Here is an 18,311-nt window from a genome sequence, read left to right as displayed (position 1 = left end):
TCTCTTTTCATGTTTGCAGGCATATAGAAGAGTATTGAGAGGAGATTTCAACCGGACAGAAGGGTGAGTTCTTTCAGCTGTTTCTATATGTGTTCGGTGAAGACAGCACTCAGGTGAGCTCTCTGTATGTAATTTGTGTTTTTGTGTCTTTTTTTTTTTTATGGATCTAATTGGAGGTTGAAGGTTAAACACAGGTTAAGGATTAAACATACAGCAGATAAGTCACCAGACGCACATACACTGACACATGGAGCACATGGTGTAGGTGTGCAATGCTGAAAGTGAAGGTGGGTAAACTTTAGGAAATCTGATCTGGTGTGAACAGGGAACACGGTGAGCAGATCAGCTGTGTTTAACCACACCTCTATATGAAGTATAAGGTTATATTATATTTATTTTGCAATAAATGTACAATAAAGCTTTGCTTGAAGTGGAGAATTGGTATGTTCGTAAGCAGGTTTTTATACTGAGACGTAATTTAAATAGAAACAAGAAGCAAAGTCCTCTCTGTCTCTTTATGTGTTGTCATTAGGTGTGTCCACTTTGTGTCAGGTCAGCTCACAAAAGAAACAGTCTGAGTGGTTAATTTTGAGTCTCACTTCAGTTCAGTGGATCTGTTTTGCCTTTCCACTATCACATGGCAAGTGTCAGAGTGACCCATAGGCTGTCATGTGTTTATGTATTGGAAGCTGTGTGGTCTTGCGCACTACATGTGTTTGTGGGTCAGAAATGAATGGTAGAAAGAAAGGAACTGTATATTGATTGAACTTTGTAAAGCATTATTTGTGACTGATTACATGTATTGTAATTTGCAATGTAGTAGTGTTGTGAACTGTTTTTATCTTCTCAGAGGAAAAGAGATACTGAATGAAAAGAATAGAGGAAGCGTCCTTGGTGTGAAAGAGAATGTGTAAGAGCAAAAGCAGATTTATATCTTGTGACTCTTTTATGAAAGAACTGTGGCTGCTTAATCAGGCTGTGGTTTCAGTTTCCTTTGTGCATGGATTTTTAAATGCTGCTATTAATGTTTGGTGAGACATTGCTTATGTTCTCTCTGAAGTCAGCGAGTCACTTTGTACAGTATCTTCTTCTTCATTTATTTATACTTTTCAAATGTCCTTTATTTACTCTACCATTCAAAAGTTTGGGGTCAAGATATTTTAAGAAGACTTTTTCAGCAAGGATGCATTAAATTAATTAAAAAGTGAGACATTCAGATAAAAAGGACATTTATGTTGTTAGAAATACTCTTATTTCTTTTAATAAAAGAATAATGAAAAGGAAATATTAAGTAGCACAACTGTTTTCAACACTGATAATAATAAGAAATGTTTCTTGAGCATCAAATCAGCATATTAGAATAATTTCTGAAGGATCATGTGACACTGAAAACTGAAAATTCAATTTTGCATTCACAGGAATAAATTGCATTTTTAAATATATTTAAATAGAAAACAGATATTTAAAATTGCAATAATAGTTCTCAATAATTCTGTTTTTACTGTATTTTTTATTTGAATTCATTCTTTGTGGGCATAAGAGCGTAATCCTTTGACTGGTAGTATATTTGATATTTACTTTGTGAACATGATTTACATATTTACACAAATTACAACTGTCACTTTGTTGTGGCATGCTTGAGATCTAATGTGTGAAGAAAATGAAGAAAAGTCAAGTTAACAATGACTTAAGCTGTTTAGCTTGTCATTTACAGTCAAGCTGTAATTTTATCAAATTATGGAAAAAAATCAAAAAGGTGCATGAAAATCTTGCTATGCAATTAAGCTTTGCAAGAGGAGTTGACCATTTTATTACAGAAGTTATGAAAATACAGTTTCCACCATCAGCATTTCCACTATAGAACACTATTACACACATGGCTAAATTCATAAATTGACAGAAGTGTCAGTTTCTCTTGTAATGTATCTATGTTCACTGCATATAGGTACTATGATAATTTATATGCATTAAAAACTAGTGAATGTGACAAGTATCTATTAAGAGTGTATGTGAGACTAATAAATGATGTGTTAGAGAAGATTATTCGTATATTAAAGTTACATTTTATCTTGAAGATTTCTATGCAATTTAAATGATGCAAACAGTTCTGCATGTCTGATTGTAAGTGTCCAAGGGCTTGACAAAGTCCTACTGTTACGGTCTGTTGGCAGAAATTTCAACCAGTGCCGATCTTTCATGGATTCCTGCAGATTTGATCATCCCTACATGCCAAAACAAATGCTTTCAAAGAGCCCTGCATATTATTGAACTGAAGCCAGTCTCGTCCTCTCTGCAGATCTCCTCCCATGAGAGAACACTGTTGTGATGGCAGAGGGATCTGAATTTGACCTGGACTACATTACAGAGCGTATCATTGGCATCGCCTTTCACCAGTCCTGCACAGAGCAGACGTACCAGCACAACCTGCAAAGCATCATGCAGATGCTGCAGTCCAAACATGCTGATCGATACATGGTGAGCAGACCAGAAAAACAAACGAATCAGGTGTCTGTTGACTTGACTGACTTTTGCTATTGGGGTCACATGGAACAAAACCTTTATTTTCCTGCATGCAGGTCATCAATTTATCCGAACACAGTGATGATCTCAGCAGGATGAATCACAGGGTAAAGTTAAACTGTGTGTCATGTGACTGTTACAGATGTGTCATGTGTGATAATATTCATACTTCCATTCTAAAGTTTGGGGTTGGTAAGATTTTTTTAATGGTCACCAAGGCTACACTAATTTGATCCAAAATAAAATACAAATAGGACTTTTGGGAAATATTATTATTAAAATATTATTATAATATTAAATAATTTTATAAAATAATATGAGAATAATATGTTAATATATTTTAAAATGTAATTTATGATGGCAAAGCTGGGTCATCGGCAGTCATTACTCCAGTCTTCAGTGTCACACAATCCTTCAGAAATCATTCTAATATGCTGATTTGCTGCTCAAGAAACATTTCTTATTATTATGAATGTTGAAAACGGCTGATTGTTATTTTGTGGCAGCCATGGTAAATTTTTTCACATTTTTTTATGTAACATAAAAAGCCCTTAATGACACTGTTGATCCATTTAATGCAGTCTTGCTAAATAAAAGTATTAATTTCTTTGAAAAAAAATGAAAGAAAAAAATCCTACTAACCCCAAACTTTTGAATTGAAATATATGTTTAACTATTTCACATTTGTGACTGTTAGGTGGTGGATTTGGGATGGCCAGAGCGACATGCTCCTTCGCTCCATCTGCTGTGTTCGGTGTGTAAAAACATGGACAACTGGCTTAGGACATACTCTGAAAATGTGCTGCTGCTACACTGCAAAGTGAGATTTAAAGATATTTGCAGTTTATTCTCAGGCTCAAAGTCCATTATTTGTCTCTGGGACTCTGACTGTAGGAATGACACGGTTGGTTAACTTCTTCCTGTGTCTCTCGTAGGGCAGCAAAGACAGAGTGGGTGTGGTAATATCCTCTTACATCCAGCTATCTAATGTTTCCACCAGGTACAACTCAACAATTTATATCCATTGTTAACAAGTCAAAACATCTTTAAAAAGACAATTGCCTTCTCAGACAAGCTGCTTAAAGACATAGTGCATCCCAAAATGACAATTTGGTACTATTTACTCATGCCATTCTAAACCTGTATGACTTTCTGTGCGAATAAAAGGCCACGGAAACTTTCAAGCTTTGAAATAGACACAAAAGCACCATAAAAAGTCCTTTTGATTATGCACTATATTCCAAGTCTTCAGAATTCATATGTGTGAGGAACAGATTCAAATTTAAGTCATTATTCACTGAAAATATTGATGCGGTCATGAGAGTTCATGAGCAATGTCCAGTTTTTGAACAAATGATTCTTTTGATTCGGATCTTTTCAGTGAATTGGTTGAACCAGTTCACAAGTCCAGTCTGAATGATTTGTTCAGTGATTAGGTCGCAGAGATTCTCAAGTTAAAAACTTACTGTAGAGGAATATTCAAAGAGATATAGGTTTATACTTTCGGTTGTGTCCTTTCTGTCTTTCAGTGAGGAACATGCATTAGATCTCTACTCCATGAAGAAGTTCTGCAGTGATAAAATGGTTAACCTTATGACTCCATCTCAGAAAAGGCAAGGCTCATTCGTTTATGCATTAACTTTCTTTTTCCCCTTCTTCCTGTTGCTTTTCATCTTGACGCATACTGAGGTGTTGGTGCTGTTATGGCTGTTGGTCACTCAGCAGTTTGTCATGAGTGAAGGTTACGCTCTGGACAGTGGTTCAGGGTCACACATGAGAGGAAATCCCCCTATGCAGTCTGGATGTCCTGACATTATTCCCACTTCCTTTTTCTGTGAATCATCTTCATTTTACACTTTGGTATTTTCTTTTTTACATCATACTGAAAGACACCGCCTGTCACCCATCATGCACGTGCAAACTGAGCAAGAGTTGCTGTTTAGTGCATTATCATTTTCATTCCCTTATGTTCTCCCATCTCTATTGACTCTAGAAACACTTTTCAGAAGATGAGTTATTGTAAAGCTTAAAAAATGGCAACATAAATATTCTGCTCTGATCTGTTGTTGGAACAACACAAAGACGCTGTTTTTGGCAACACTATAAAGAAGCTATTTATTCTCTTTGATAGTGAGGCGCACCCAGAATAGTACTAAATCAATGAAGGAATGTCAAGAAATGTGTTTTTTTTTCCAGCTTTTAGAATCAGTAACACTTTTCTATGGAAGCTTGTTTCCACAACAGACTTTTTTCCCCTTGTAGTTCTAAGTTTATATCTTGTAATTCTGAATTTATATCTAGCAATTCTTTTTCTCAGAATTGTGTGATATAAACATAGAATTGTGAGATTCAAACTCGATGCTACCTCGCAATTGCTTGTGTTGTTTATTCACAATTCTGAGAAGAAAAGTCGGAATTGTGAGAAACTTGCAATTATAAGATAAAAAGAAAAAAATGTTTTCTTCCGTGGCGGGAAAACAACAACAACAACAAAAAAACGGAATTGTGAAATGTAAATTTGGTGGATATAAACACAATTCTGAGAAAAAGTTGCGATGTTAACTCACAATTGTGAGTTTATAACTTGCAATTCTGAGAAGAAAAGTTGGAATTGTGAGATATAAAAGTGCAAGAAACAAAAAATAGACTTATCGCAATTCTTTTTCTCATAATTCTGAGTTTAACATAAACTCAGTCAGATAAACAAGAATTTGTCAGAATTTTGAGATAAAAAGTTGCAATTACCTTTTTTATTTATTTAAGTTTTTTAATCTTGTGATGGAAATGGGCTTCCATACTTTTCACACCTTTGGCTTGTTTGTTTGGAAATATTCATGCATTCTTTCTTCCACCTAAATCCCTTTGTTTTAAAATGCTGGTAATTGCCAAATAAGACCAGGCTGATGCATTTTTTGCTGTTTTATTATTGATTTCATCTGAAGTTGTGCTGGTGTCATCAGGCTTGATTTATTGTTGTCTTGTGTCAATAAGAGTGACTGTGGTGTTTGTGGATGATTCAGGTATGTGCAGGTGTTTGGCAGGCTCCTTACCCATCAGATCCGCATAAACTCTTCCCCGCTCTTCATCCATGGCATTAATATCCATCCCATTCCTGACTTCCACCCTACAGGTGAGGAAAACACCCATATGTACATCCAGTCTTTTAACTTTTAAGTGAAATAGTTTTTAATTCCCAAATAATTTCAGTATTTGTCATCCCATTTAATATCTCAATTAGTTCTCTTGTACATTAATACAGAACAGATCTTTCTCAGAATCTCCCAGTTCTCCAAATTTTCTCCTGAGAAAAATGCTTCAGTAATCACCCAAAAATGAAGTCTGTCATCTCACTCTCATTTCTTTCTTCTGTGGAACATAAATGAAGGTATTTTGAAGAATGTTGGTAACCAAACTGTTTTGGTGATCATTGACTTCTATTGTATGAAAACAAAAAAGAAACAAAATATATTTTGTGTTTCACAGAAGAAAGTAAGTCAATGTGAGTAAATGATGATAGAATTCCTTTTTGGGTGAACTATCCCTTTAAAGTTATTTTAATTAACATTAGTTAATGCAGTATTTAAGCAATTCTTATTATTCTCCTTTTTTAAATTAATCTAGGTTAAAGTTTATTTTTAAATATACTATTTTAAATTTACTATTGTTTATCCAATATAAAAATAGGTGTGTGTGTATATATATATATATATATATATATATATGTAAATTCATGTTTGTTTATAATACATCTACTAACGATTTGTTTATAATAGAATTTACTAATGTTTATTTATTCAACTTGAAATCTTAAAAATGTATTAAATTATATATGTAGACATTAACTTTAACCTAGATTTATAAATACTGTAAAAGTATTTGTGTATCAAATTCTTCTAAAAGCATTTTATATGCCCTCCACGTCAAATTTACAATATGCTATCTGTATTTAGTTTATTTTCTATAGCATTTCTACAAAGGAAGTTGAAGAGAAACATCTGAGACAAAGTTAATAGTTGATGAAACATTACTGCGATCTCTTTTAAGTGAACTATAGAAAAGGTAATACTATTTTCCTCTGGGTTTGTTTGTTTTCAGTGTGTCAGCTGTTTATCAGAGTGTATCTAGACACACAGACAGTATACACATCAGGATTGCAGTAAGACACCAGATATTATATAAACACAATATGAAAGTACTTTTGTAACATGCTGGACATATTATATGTATCATCATGTTTATCCATGTGATTATACAGTATTCATAATTTGTGTATACTTAGTGCTTGTGTATAACTGTCAGGCAGGTTGCCGTAGGTCAGACAGAAAGAGTGTGTTTTGTTCTGGAACCCCCACAGATGCTCAAAGGTGATTTCATGGTGAGATGTCTCTCCGTCCCTTACATACACACAACACACACACACACACACACACACACACACACACACACTTACACATGCAGACAGCACTAATCTTCATTTCTTCTTTCTCTGCAGATTGCGTGTTATCATAAAAATGATTCCATGAGGACTCATGAGACAGTGTTTCGTGTGCAGTTCCACACCGGCACTCTGTGTGGAGACCAACTTTCTTTGCAGAAAGAAGACCTTGATCATGCAAACATAGGTACACAAAGTGTTTTTGGTCAAATCTTTGCACTCGAAGTGTCCCAAAAGGTTTTGGAGATATGAATCTAAGAAGGTATTTCCATTTGCAAAATAACAAACCAAACAATGTTTATTTTGTATGTAGCACAAAAACCTTTATCTTTTCATATAAATCAATAGATATATTGCTCAAAATGTTGACTTAAAGTATTTGAACTGTAAATCTGGTTGACAAATGTTACAGGAAAATGTTCATAGTTAATAATAATAAAATGTCATAAACATAGCAATTACTGAAACATTCATTTATTTTAATTTTAAAATTAAAATAAAAAAAGTGTAAAAAAATTAACAAAATATTAATAAAAAGTATAATAGTTTCTCAGTGATATTACAATAACGCTGAAATGGACTGAATACATTAAAGCAATATGATCAGACTTTTTTTTTTTTTTTGAACCGTAAATGTTCAACAAGGTAATTCTAAGAGTTATAAGGCATAAGCTCCGTTATGTTGTATATAGTTAAATAATAAGGGAAAATACAAAGCATCTGTGAAATGAGAGAATTTTGTTTCCAGGATTGATGGCAGATATACAGTATGTGCACAATTTTGTATCCATATTATTGTTTTTGTTTTACTGTAGAAATAATACCTGTCTTTGTCGTTATATGTGTTTTCTTTCTATAATGGAAAGAAACTGATTTCATACATCCTCTAAAAAAAGTTGTTTTCAGATGCCGTTTGATATTTTGTATGTAATGTTGTGAAATTCATACTTTTTGGGCTTCATTATTTTTAGTACAGGTTTGTGTTTACTAGTATGTGAGTGTGTGTGTGACTGAGCATGTGAGCAAGTGCTGAGTGTTTTTGGTAAATAATGACAGACAAGACACACGGTGACCCAAGCAGACCTGAGAAAGAGACTGACAACTTAACTCTTTCCACAAACACTTCATTTTAGTCCTTACGCAATGGGAAATCTTACACAATCAACGGTAATTTTGAATGGATAGAAATGAAAGCAGTCACATAGCTGTGGCGAATGTGCTTACAAGTCACAGATACATCAGCTCTCATGTAGTTGTGTGTGTGTTGATGTTCCCACATTGCTTTGCAGCGTAGTTTTTTCCATGCCTTTCATCCCTTTCAGTCATAATTTGCTCTTGTCTCTATTCAAGACCCAAGATTCCCAGAGGACGGTGTGGTGGAGGTGCTCTTTTCAGAAATTGCCAACAGAGACCCATCCCTTGCTTCAGGTATCCTCTCATTTATCTGGAATGAAAGGTGTTTTATGGGTCTTTGTGAATGTGCATTATTCAGTATGGCTAATTTAGGTAAAAATTAATTTAGTAATAAATTAACACACTGTTTCTCCATTTCAAGATTGTGGCTACTGGAGGAACGGTTCAGCAGTTGTCATTGAAAATGACCCTCTGAATTCACTACACGCTCAATGGGACTTCACTGAAAATCTTAAAGAAGCTGGTAAGACTGGACTTCTCAAGTTCTTCATAATGTCTAGATTAGTGGTCTTGAATAGAACTAGAATATACATGTTTTTTTTTGTTTTTTTTAAATGTGTCCTTGCTTTTATTACATAAGATTTCTATTTCAAATAATCAAATAATCCTGTTCTTTTGAACTTTTTGAACAGTTTCTTTTAAAACTGACAATAAACAATAATAACACCAAATCAGCATATTAGATTTAAAATTACATGTTAAAATATATTAAAATAGAAGGCAGTTATTTTTTATTGCAAAAATATTTTATAGTATTGCTGTATTTTTTAATCAAATAAATGCAGACTCAAAAAAAAGGATATCAAAATTTTGAATGGTAGTCAAATTCAACAAATATATTGAAATATGAAATGGTTTATGCATTTATGTCATTGCCATTTTAATTGCTTTTTAGAAATTGAAACAGTAGAACAAAGAAGTGACACAACGTGTGCTAAATTGCTGAAATGAAATGTACTTAGACTTAGATCTTCCCGTGATGTTGGGCACTTAGGGTCTCCCCACCGGTGTCGGTCCTCTGCCAGCACTTCAGCTTCATCCCAGGATACACCGGCGAGCTTGAGATTGTTGATAAAGGTTCGGTGCTAGGTGGTGCGCAGTCGGCCTCGGCAGGGGCGGGTCTACATGGTGGCCAGGGGTGGCACCGGCCCCCACTGAAATCTGGTTGGCCACCCCAGGTGCCCCTCCTACCAGATGTCTTGTGATTGGCTTGTTTTTATAAAATTTCTAACTGCATCAGTGGCGGATCCTGGCATGGGCAATAGGAAGCTTCCTCGGGCAGCTTTCTTTTGTTCTATATATTTAATTTTAGGCGGTTTCTATAGCATTATCTTAAAACCACTTAAGCTCAGGGCGTTTTTTGGTATTTTCGCCTAAATTTAACATACTCAAATTCAAATGTTTACCCTGCACACATACAATGGAGGAAATGAAAAAAAATGGTTTCATTGTAAAGAAAACCCTTTGAACTACAAAATATGAGTGTAATTCTTTATAAATAACATTATATACTTTTCAAATATTACTATAAACACAAAAAAAACATAGGCGCTTTTGGAGATTTAAAACTAAGTATTTTTTTGAAAATCTGTAATTCAGGTTCTATTAGGCACAACTCTCTGCAATTTACTTGAACCCATATATGGGCTGATACCATATAAGGAAGGCTATGTAAATGAAGCATAAACATTTTTAACGCCATTTTGTACCCGTATCCGGGTCCGCAGAGTTTAACTGGTTTTAATGACAAATGTCGAGAGCGCAGTAATGTAACACGATAGCGCATCTATGTAATGCGCGAGCAGGAATCTCTCCACTTGCAAGCGGATTTCCTTCACTCTTACACAAAACTGGACATATACAGTGTTCTCTTATGAGTTTTATTACTTAATACTTATTTGAGTTAAGTGCCTATTGTAAATATGCATTTATTAAATTATTTTATTTTATTTAGTGCATTTGTATTTTGTTGTTTTTGTATATAGTTCTAAAAGCGTTTCAACCAGCCCCAGAGCTGATCCGTGCTGGTCGCTGAGGAAATACATCAACTTCGCGCTGTGGATTGCCGGATTGGCTTTCACCGCAGACGAAGTGGAGTCCAGCCCGGGGTCGTCACATGTGGTTGCCGTCTGGTCTTGGATCCATCTTTCTTTAATCTTTCCCCATCTGCGCCCAATCTTCTTATCTGCACAGCTCTGGATGATAGTTTTCATTGTCTTCCAACTATCTTTGATGTCGTCAGTGTCATTGAGGATCTCGAACCAATTTTGAAGGTTAAGTGCAAACCTTTCGGCGATATATTGATTGTTAAGGTTCTCTTTGGCATATGGATGCTTGACCACAACTTGTCTTTGGCATTTGAGTTTGAGCTTAACATTTGCCTGGACTAGATAATGGTCAGAGCCAACGTCCGCTGGCCTGTAGACCCGTGCGTTGCGGAGAGATGTCTGCCATCGTCAACTGATGCAGATGTGATTGATCTCATTAAAGGTGACACAGTCTGGTGCACACCATGTCTTCTTGTGATTACGACAATGTTGAAAGAAGGTGTTACGGATACAAAAGTTGTTATGGTCGCAGAATGATATCAGCCGCTCACCGTTATCACTCAGATGATGCAAAAGGACCAACAGTAAGTTCAAGTTTGTTTTGATCACCGCCCAGCTTGAGATCATGATGAGGTATTTCATCAAGGGTATCTTGTAGTTGGCCGTAAAACTCATCCTTCTGCGTTGTCAGTCGGTGCATAGACTTGAACAATCATAATCTGGATGTTGTTGGTCCGGAGGTGCGCGGTGATTACTCTATCACTCACAGGTGTCCATCCGACGGAGGATTCAGCTGCGTGTTTGCTCAGGACGATTCTGACACTTCGTTGGTGGCATTCTGTATGACCGAAGAACAGGATGGTGTTGCCGTCACTAGCCAATTGTCCACTGCCAATCCACCATACTTCATTAATTCCCAGTGCATCGTGACGATAATTTTAAAATTCCCGGATGAGTTGGTCAAGGCGGCCGGCTTAATGAAATGTGCAGAAGTTCCAGGTGCCAAGTCTCATAATCATTTTTGCAGAGAAAATCGCATCCTTGGTCAGGCACCATTGCTGGTTTGCTCAAATGCCATCATCTGGCAGGGACCCGATTCACTCACCCAGTTAATAATGACTGAGGAGATATTCATCGTTTCTTTAGCAGTATAGATTTTACGGGGATGGGTGGCTAGCCCGACACCCAACCCTCGTCCTTTCTCATCTGGGATTGGGACTGGCAATGGTGGAGAAATGAAATTTATTTACACAATATTTACCTAAAATCCACAAGTGTTGGTCCATTTTAGAAAATAACAAGGGAAAAGTTCTGCTAATTGGCAGAATATAAATATTAATCAGTACAGATCTCAAAAGGATCAAATATTGTCCTATTATTATTATCATCACTAGTCAAGAATATAATACAGTAATATGTCTCTTTTTCTTTTTTCTTTCTCATCATTTACTCAATAAATTACAGTTAGTTTTACTTTGCGTACACTTTGCTATATCTTTATTAACATACTACAAACACTAAATCTGGCTTTGCATTCACTAATTGTTTTGGGACATGTTTTTATAGTACTTCATAGGCCTCTTGTGGGACTTGAGTGGTGAAACCATGGGGTATTGTGGGTATTTATTTTAGGAGAGAAAACAAAAGCAAGAATGCACATTTAAGCAGTGTTTACTTCAGGATGCAAAGAATAGTTTTCCGAGACATGAAGGCTCGTAATGGTCTACTAATTGTCAAGTTACGGTCTGCTACAGGAAACACGCTTTACCTCTAATACCGTTATTAAGTCTGGGCACTGTTTGCTGAGGTTAATTGGAACATATGAGACTGTGCGGGACTGTTCAGAATGCGTGGAAAGTTTAACCTCTTGCAATAATAGTAAAGTTCTTGTATTTGACCCTAATCTAATCATGTTTGGCCTTAGGCCTCCGTACCATAATGAGTTCCAAACGAGACCTGCCAGTTACCATAGCATGGCCACAGTGCTCAGTGCAATTGTCGTGGCTGTTTTCCTTGAGGGTTTGTAATTACTGAAAATGTTTAGGTAGCTGCACTAAATGAACTGAAGTAAGACAGAGCTGCTCAAACTACAAGATGTTTTGTCGAGGAGAGCGAGTCAGAATATCAAAGCAGAGGGATGGAGCTCAGACATAACAGACCCAAATGACTCATGAGTTATTCAAGGGCCAGCATGTTAGGGAGAGTGGACTAACATTTAGCAGTGGTTTGAGTTGTCTTCTAGGCAAGAAGAAGTAAGACAGGTGAAACATATATGCTGAATGATGGCACCCATAATAGTATTTGGATCATTCTCTGTAATGTATCCCTTTTCCAGTCTAGGTGATATTTAAAGTAATTTTAAAGATATACAATAATTCAATACATCTTCATCGAGATTTAACAGTAACAGGGTTGACTGTTGTACAGTTCAGTTTGATTTTACAAGCATTGTGCCCAAGATTGTGAAACTACAGTGTGCTTTCAATGATCAAATCTTTACAGATATCCACATTTCAGTCATCAGATGTTTACTATATAAAACCATGCTAACAGGGTTGACATTTTAAGATTGTATTGCAAAACATAATTGTCTTAAAGGGGGCATCAGATGCCCATTTTCCTCAAGATGGTATGATTCTTTAGCGTCTTCATGAAATGTCTGCAACATACTTTGGTTAAAATTCCTCAGTGGTCATGTAAAACAACACCCTTTATACCTTGTCAAAAACAGCTTTGTTCACAGCGACCCGTTTTGTTGCATGTCTCTTTAAATGCTAAGGATCTACTGCTCACCCCACCCCTCTCTTCTATGGGGCATCGACACAAGACACATGAATATATCCATATATGGCTCAGAGGTGGTCTTATTCAAATAGATAGCTATCTACCTAGAAACCAGCTGCAAACTGAAACAGCTCGCTGGATGTCACAGTTTCAAACTCAGACAGCCCATAATGAACTGGCTGCATGTTTTCTTTTCAGCTTTTCTGAGCTGGCAGACATGCCAGAAACCTAACTAAATGCAAAAAAGCTATAAAAAAAAAAAAAAAAAAAAGTGAAAGGATGATTTTATTGACAATTTAATTTTATGACATTATAATAAAGTTTTGGTTATTTTGGCAGTAGTTTGTCACTTGAAAAGGGGCAAATTTGATGATAACAGGGTTTACACAATTTTATGTAAGCTTATATTTCAGTATAAATCATTTACATTACAAGCCACCAGTGCCTATGATATTTATTTCTGAAGTAGGTACATTTGCTAAAGACGTAAACACAATTTTATCAGTCATGCAGAAAATTAATTTTGGCTTAAAATGTTTGGCATTTAAAAATCTCTCTCTTCTTTAAAAAATATAGACAGTATAGTAAACTACTTTTGAAAAGTTTGGGGTCTCTGAGATGTTTTAATATTTTTGAAAAAAGTATCTAATTCTCACCAAGGCTGCATTTATTTGATCAAAAATACAGTTAAAACTGTTTCAAACCATATTTCTGGGTCAGCCTTTGGGAAACTACAGTTTTAAGGAGAAAATACACAGCAATGGTGTTGATTAATAGATTGGCACATGGTTTGTCTAAAAGCATATTAAAAACACCACATAGACAAATAAACAACATAAAAAACTTGATTTTCACTACAGGGGGACTTTAAGACACATTATTGAAAATGGTTGTGCTGCTTAATATTTTTGTGGAAACTGTGATGCATTTTTTCCCAGTATTCTTTGATGAATACAAATTTCAAACAAAGCATTTATTTAAAATCTTCTGTAGCGTTGTAAATGTCTCTTTTTTTTTTTCCAATTTAATGCATCCTTGATTTTCTTTCAAAAAATTAAATCTTACTGACCCCCCACTTTTGAACTGTATATTGATACAGTAACAACAAAGTTCAGGATGGCTCAACTTACCCACTGGCACATCTTAACCCACCTTCTCCTATATGTACAAAATTGAATTATGCAGAATTAAATCACTTCAAGGAGTGGAACTTAGTGAGTGTTTAACTCCATGGAAATGAACTTTGTTCTCCATGTCCAGATAAAGTCCAGTGATCAGGGAACAAATAAGTTGCACTTGTTATGTTTACCCTTCGCTTCTGCACAAAGTCTAGTGTTTTAAATGCTAAATGGTCTACGCGCAAGAATCTGAAATTCCAGGGCCAGATATTTAAAGGTTGGGAGTTTCTGTGCATAACTGTAAAAAAATCAATCCCAACAGCTTAATGTGTGTGCATGTGTGTGTGTGTCATATGGGACTGAAGCTTGATGCACATCTGGTTGTCTGTCTCGAGCAGCCGTGTAATTTAGAGATACCTCATGGTTGGAGCACAAACAGCCTTTACAATTTACAATACATAAACTCAAATATAGAATTACACACGCTCACAAACACACACTCGTATGTCTGCAATTATTGCCAGTCGTACTGACAAACAGTCTGAAGGAATTGTGCTGCCAACCGACCAGAAGTTGCATGCTTCTCTCTCTCTCTCTCTCTCTCTCTCTCTCTCCCCCCCCCGTTATCTTTCTTTTTCCTTTCTTTCAATCTCTCTTTCATCATTGTGTGTGTGTTTTTTACCTGGTACTCTTGTTCTTTACTATACCAATACCTCCCTTATCTCTCTCTCTGTCTCTTTTGCGCTCCCTCTCTCCACCCACACATAACTCCGCCTATGTGTTTAGATTCCCCACTCCATATTTGGTGGGCTCCATGTCCTCCAAGCGTCCATTCGCGCTCTACAACAAGCATATGTGTGTGTGTACAGCTCTATTGCGAGGAGCATTGGCTGGCTCGAGCGGAATAATGCTTCCCAAGCCAGGATTTTCCCGTACACCCAGGAGGGGCACCTGAAAGGGGTTACCTGTGTGTGGAGGTGGAGAAAGAGAGAGAGAGAGAGACAGGGAGAGCGAGCAGTGCTGTAAGAGGAAAAGAAGGAGGGAAAACAAGGGAAGGGAGGAAAGAGACTGACTGAGAGAAAGAAAAATAAGAAGAGGAAAGAAAAGAGACCCAGGGGAGCTGTTATCACCTCATGGGAAGGAATGCAAGCTGCTTGTCTGTTTAAAACTGCATGAGGAGAGAAGGACAGAAAGAGAGAGCAGGACAAAATGGGCACAGACGCCTGCAGGATAAACACGGTCAGGACCGCTTGCCTCTTTCCTTCCTTTTTTTTTATACCTCGGTCTTTATTCATTTAAGAAATGTTGTTTGTTTTTTTCTTTTTTTCTGTACTGTAGAGACTCTTTCTCACTTGTGACTCTGTCGGATGTCTTTTTCCTCTTGCTCTTAGTCATAGTTTCCATGGTCAAAGTCATCTGTTGTCCTCTCAGATACCTTTGGGGTCTGATTCGAGAGGATGTTTCTGGAAAGCATTAGGTTTGTGACGCTGCATGCATTTTTGAAGCGGTGCAGGGTGGTGGGATATACTTTCAGCAGCAACACGCTTGGATTATTTTGTAAGTTATGAAAGCTCTTGTGATAAACGAATGCAGTTGTGCTTAATTTATCAGGAAAAGTTGCCGCATGAATCACTTTTAAAGTACTTTTGAGAGTAACAAGAAGTTTCAGGTTTTGCATTTGATGTTTTATGCAGTCTTAAAATACTTAGAAAAAACATACTTGGGCAGAATATGAAGAAATATTAGTGTGTTGCTCTTTTATTAATTTATATTGTGGACTTTTTGTTAGTTGCAAAGTCAAATTGAAAGTCAAAGTCAAGTTTCTTGTCATTTTTCTCAATGCTGAGCGATGCATTGAAGTAGTTGGTTTTGATTAAGTGGTCTATTAAATATTTATTTTAGATTATGAAGTTTGTATAATAGTATGACCGTTGAATCTCAGTTGTTGGGTGTGTGTTTGTATGCCTGTGAGTGTGTCTGTGTGTGAGAGAGAGAGTTGCCAGCTGTGGCGTTTTATCATGCATGCCTGGTATTTGGATTTCAGCCTCTTGAGAGAGAAGCATTACTGGTTTAGTTAAAAGGGTCTGTGTTTTTCACCAGTTGACATACTAACCAGTTTTGCCATTGTGATTGGTCCCACTTTTCATCACAAAAATTAATTGTTAGGTACAATGTACTTACTCTGTTTATTTTGTATTGCACAACACTTTTGCCACTATTGAGGTGGGATGCAGTTAAGGTTGGCGACAGGTTTTGTGGTGTGGTGTGGTTAGGTTTAAGGGTGGGTTAAGAGGTAGTGGTAGGATAAACAGTGCAATCACAGAAATTAATTACAGATATAATTACATTCATGTGTTTTTAAATATAAGCATGTATATTCACAAATAAGTGCATTGTATCAAATTATTAATTTAAATGTTATGTTAGTAGTATAGAAGTTAAGACATGTAAAATAAAGTGGGTCCGTGTGGTCGGATTATTTCTGGTGGACAAAACACCATTGTGCTTTTTACCTAACATATATCTTGTCTATAGAGTGTTGCAGTGATGACGCGTAAATGCCTACGTAAAAAGCTAAACATAGGCAATTAATTAACAAAACCACGGTCACATGATTTCAGCGTCACCCCCCGTTATGCCTCAAATAACTCTTTCAGTTTTTGTTTAAAAATATTTTTGAATAATTTGTAAGAGTGCGATTAACACAATGTGGCTATGAAAGCAGTCTAGTGAGTAGATGAATTTACCTGTTTGGTGTGATGACGTATAATGTCCATAACAACCTCTGTAGTGCCTTTTAGCCATTTGTTAGCAACCGCCTTTTTCAAGATAAGTAAAAGATTCATAAGGGGGTATTACTCATGTATGTTTTGTTGTACAATAAAACATGAAAATATCTTGAGCTTGTGTTAACCAAAAACCTTTATTTTGGGCAAATCCGTTATTTTAACCAAAACACCCATTCAGAAAAACCTATACCCATTGATGGAAATAGAAGTGCTAAAATGCTAACATTTTTGGGTTTTGGCCTACAAAAACACATCATCCTAGCTGCACTCTATTGTCAAAATTGATCAGAGTGTGGCGTGATGTTAAATATCAGTGTTTGTGTGTGTTTGTACAGCCTGCCTGTGTGATGCTGCCTTCTGGCTTCATGTTGAACAGTAGATACGTGTTATCAGTCATGATCATTGCTGCGAGACTTTGAGTGTGTCATGACACATGACACTATCTGCTGCGATCTGTGTTCAGCTGCCGGAGACTGACTGATGTGTCTTTGCTAGAACACACACTACGAACACACAAAAGACATATATAGGTCTGTGTACCCATGTATTTGTGTGATGACTAAGGTGTCTGCAACTCGTTAGAGACGTGTTAACATTTCCACTGGACCCCAGACTATGACACACACAGGACTGAATGTAGGAGGAGTGGGTGAAGATAAGGGGCCACAAGGTGTGACTGTTTTCAACAAGTATGTGTCACCATGGTAACTTTTTACTAGTGCTGTCAATCGATTAAAAAAAATTAACTAATTAATCGCACATTTTTCTGAAATTAATCGCGATTAATCCCACCTAACTTTAAAGTTTTTAAATATACTTTTATATTGCAATAATTTCACATTCAATCTTCAAATTAATGTACAAACAACATAAAGACAGTATATTTTTAAATATTTGTTTAATGGCATCTTTTTTTATGACTGAAGGCCAGTATCAATGATACCCCCCCCCCATTTTTTCTGAAAAAAAATGTGCGATAATATTTAACCCCTAATATTTAACCATTGACTATAGCCATTCAATATTACAGTATAATTGATAGCTATCAATTTTAACATTTATTAGACTTAAAAAAAATAACTTCTAATTTAAGTGAACTTAAAACAATCTTCACATAAACCCATTATAATAAATGTCATATTTACCTGTGCCCTTCAGCAGAAATATACAGAAATTGACGTTATCAAACATAAATATAGATGAATCCTTAAAGCTATAAAAGTTATTTTTCCCTCTTTTTTTCTTTGTCCTTTGATTAATAGACATCACAGCAGCTGGTTATTTTGGCTGTTAATTCTTTAAGAGCTGCCGCTGCTGAACTTGACGCGGATCTGACACGATTTTCTCTGAACTCTCTTTACCTTTTCTGACCCACTTCAGGTCTTAAAGGGGTCATATGATGCTGCTAAAAAGAACAGTATTT

General features: G+C 36.1%; 1 protein-coding gene across 1 annotated transcript in view; it reads left to right on the top strand.

Annotated features, from left to right (window-relative positions):
* The first annotated feature begins 2,024 nt into the window (after positions 1–2,024).
* Positions 2,025–18,311, top strand: part of LOC107697574 (tensin-3-like) — a 24,316-nt gene continuing 8,029 nt past the window's right edge. Inside the window, exons 1-11 of the mRNA XM_016498376.1 lie at positions 2,025–2,475; positions 2,577–2,627; positions 3,218–3,340; positions 3,456–3,520; positions 4,050–4,133; positions 5,541–5,650; positions 6,616–6,676; positions 6,820–6,895; positions 7,013–7,142; positions 8,306–8,383; positions 8,511–8,612. Of these exons, the coding sequence (XP_016353862.1) occupies positions 2,326–2,475; positions 2,577–2,627; positions 3,218–3,340; positions 3,456–3,520; positions 4,050–4,133; positions 5,541–5,650; positions 6,616–6,676; positions 6,820–6,895; positions 7,013–7,142; positions 8,306–8,383; positions 8,511–8,612 (1,030 nt within the window). The 5' untranslated portion in view covers positions 2,025–2,325. The remainder of the gene's footprint in view (positions 2,476–2,576; positions 2,628–3,217; positions 3,341–3,455; positions 3,521–4,049; positions 4,134–5,540; positions 5,651–6,615; positions 6,677–6,819; positions 6,896–7,012; positions 7,143–8,305; positions 8,384–8,510; positions 8,613–18,311) is intronic.

This window comes from Sinocyclocheilus anshuiensis, unplaced genomic scaffold (assembly GCF_001515605.1).
Source record: "Sinocyclocheilus anshuiensis isolate Anshui unplaced genomic scaffold, SAMN03320099.WGS_v1.1 scaffold801, whole genome shotgun sequence".
NCBI lineage: Eukaryota > Metazoa > Chordata > Actinopteri > Cypriniformes > Cyprinidae > Sinocyclocheilus > Sinocyclocheilus anshuiensis.
The sequence above is the reverse complement of the archived record's forward strand: the minus strand, read 5'-3'. Positions and strand labels throughout refer to the sequence as shown.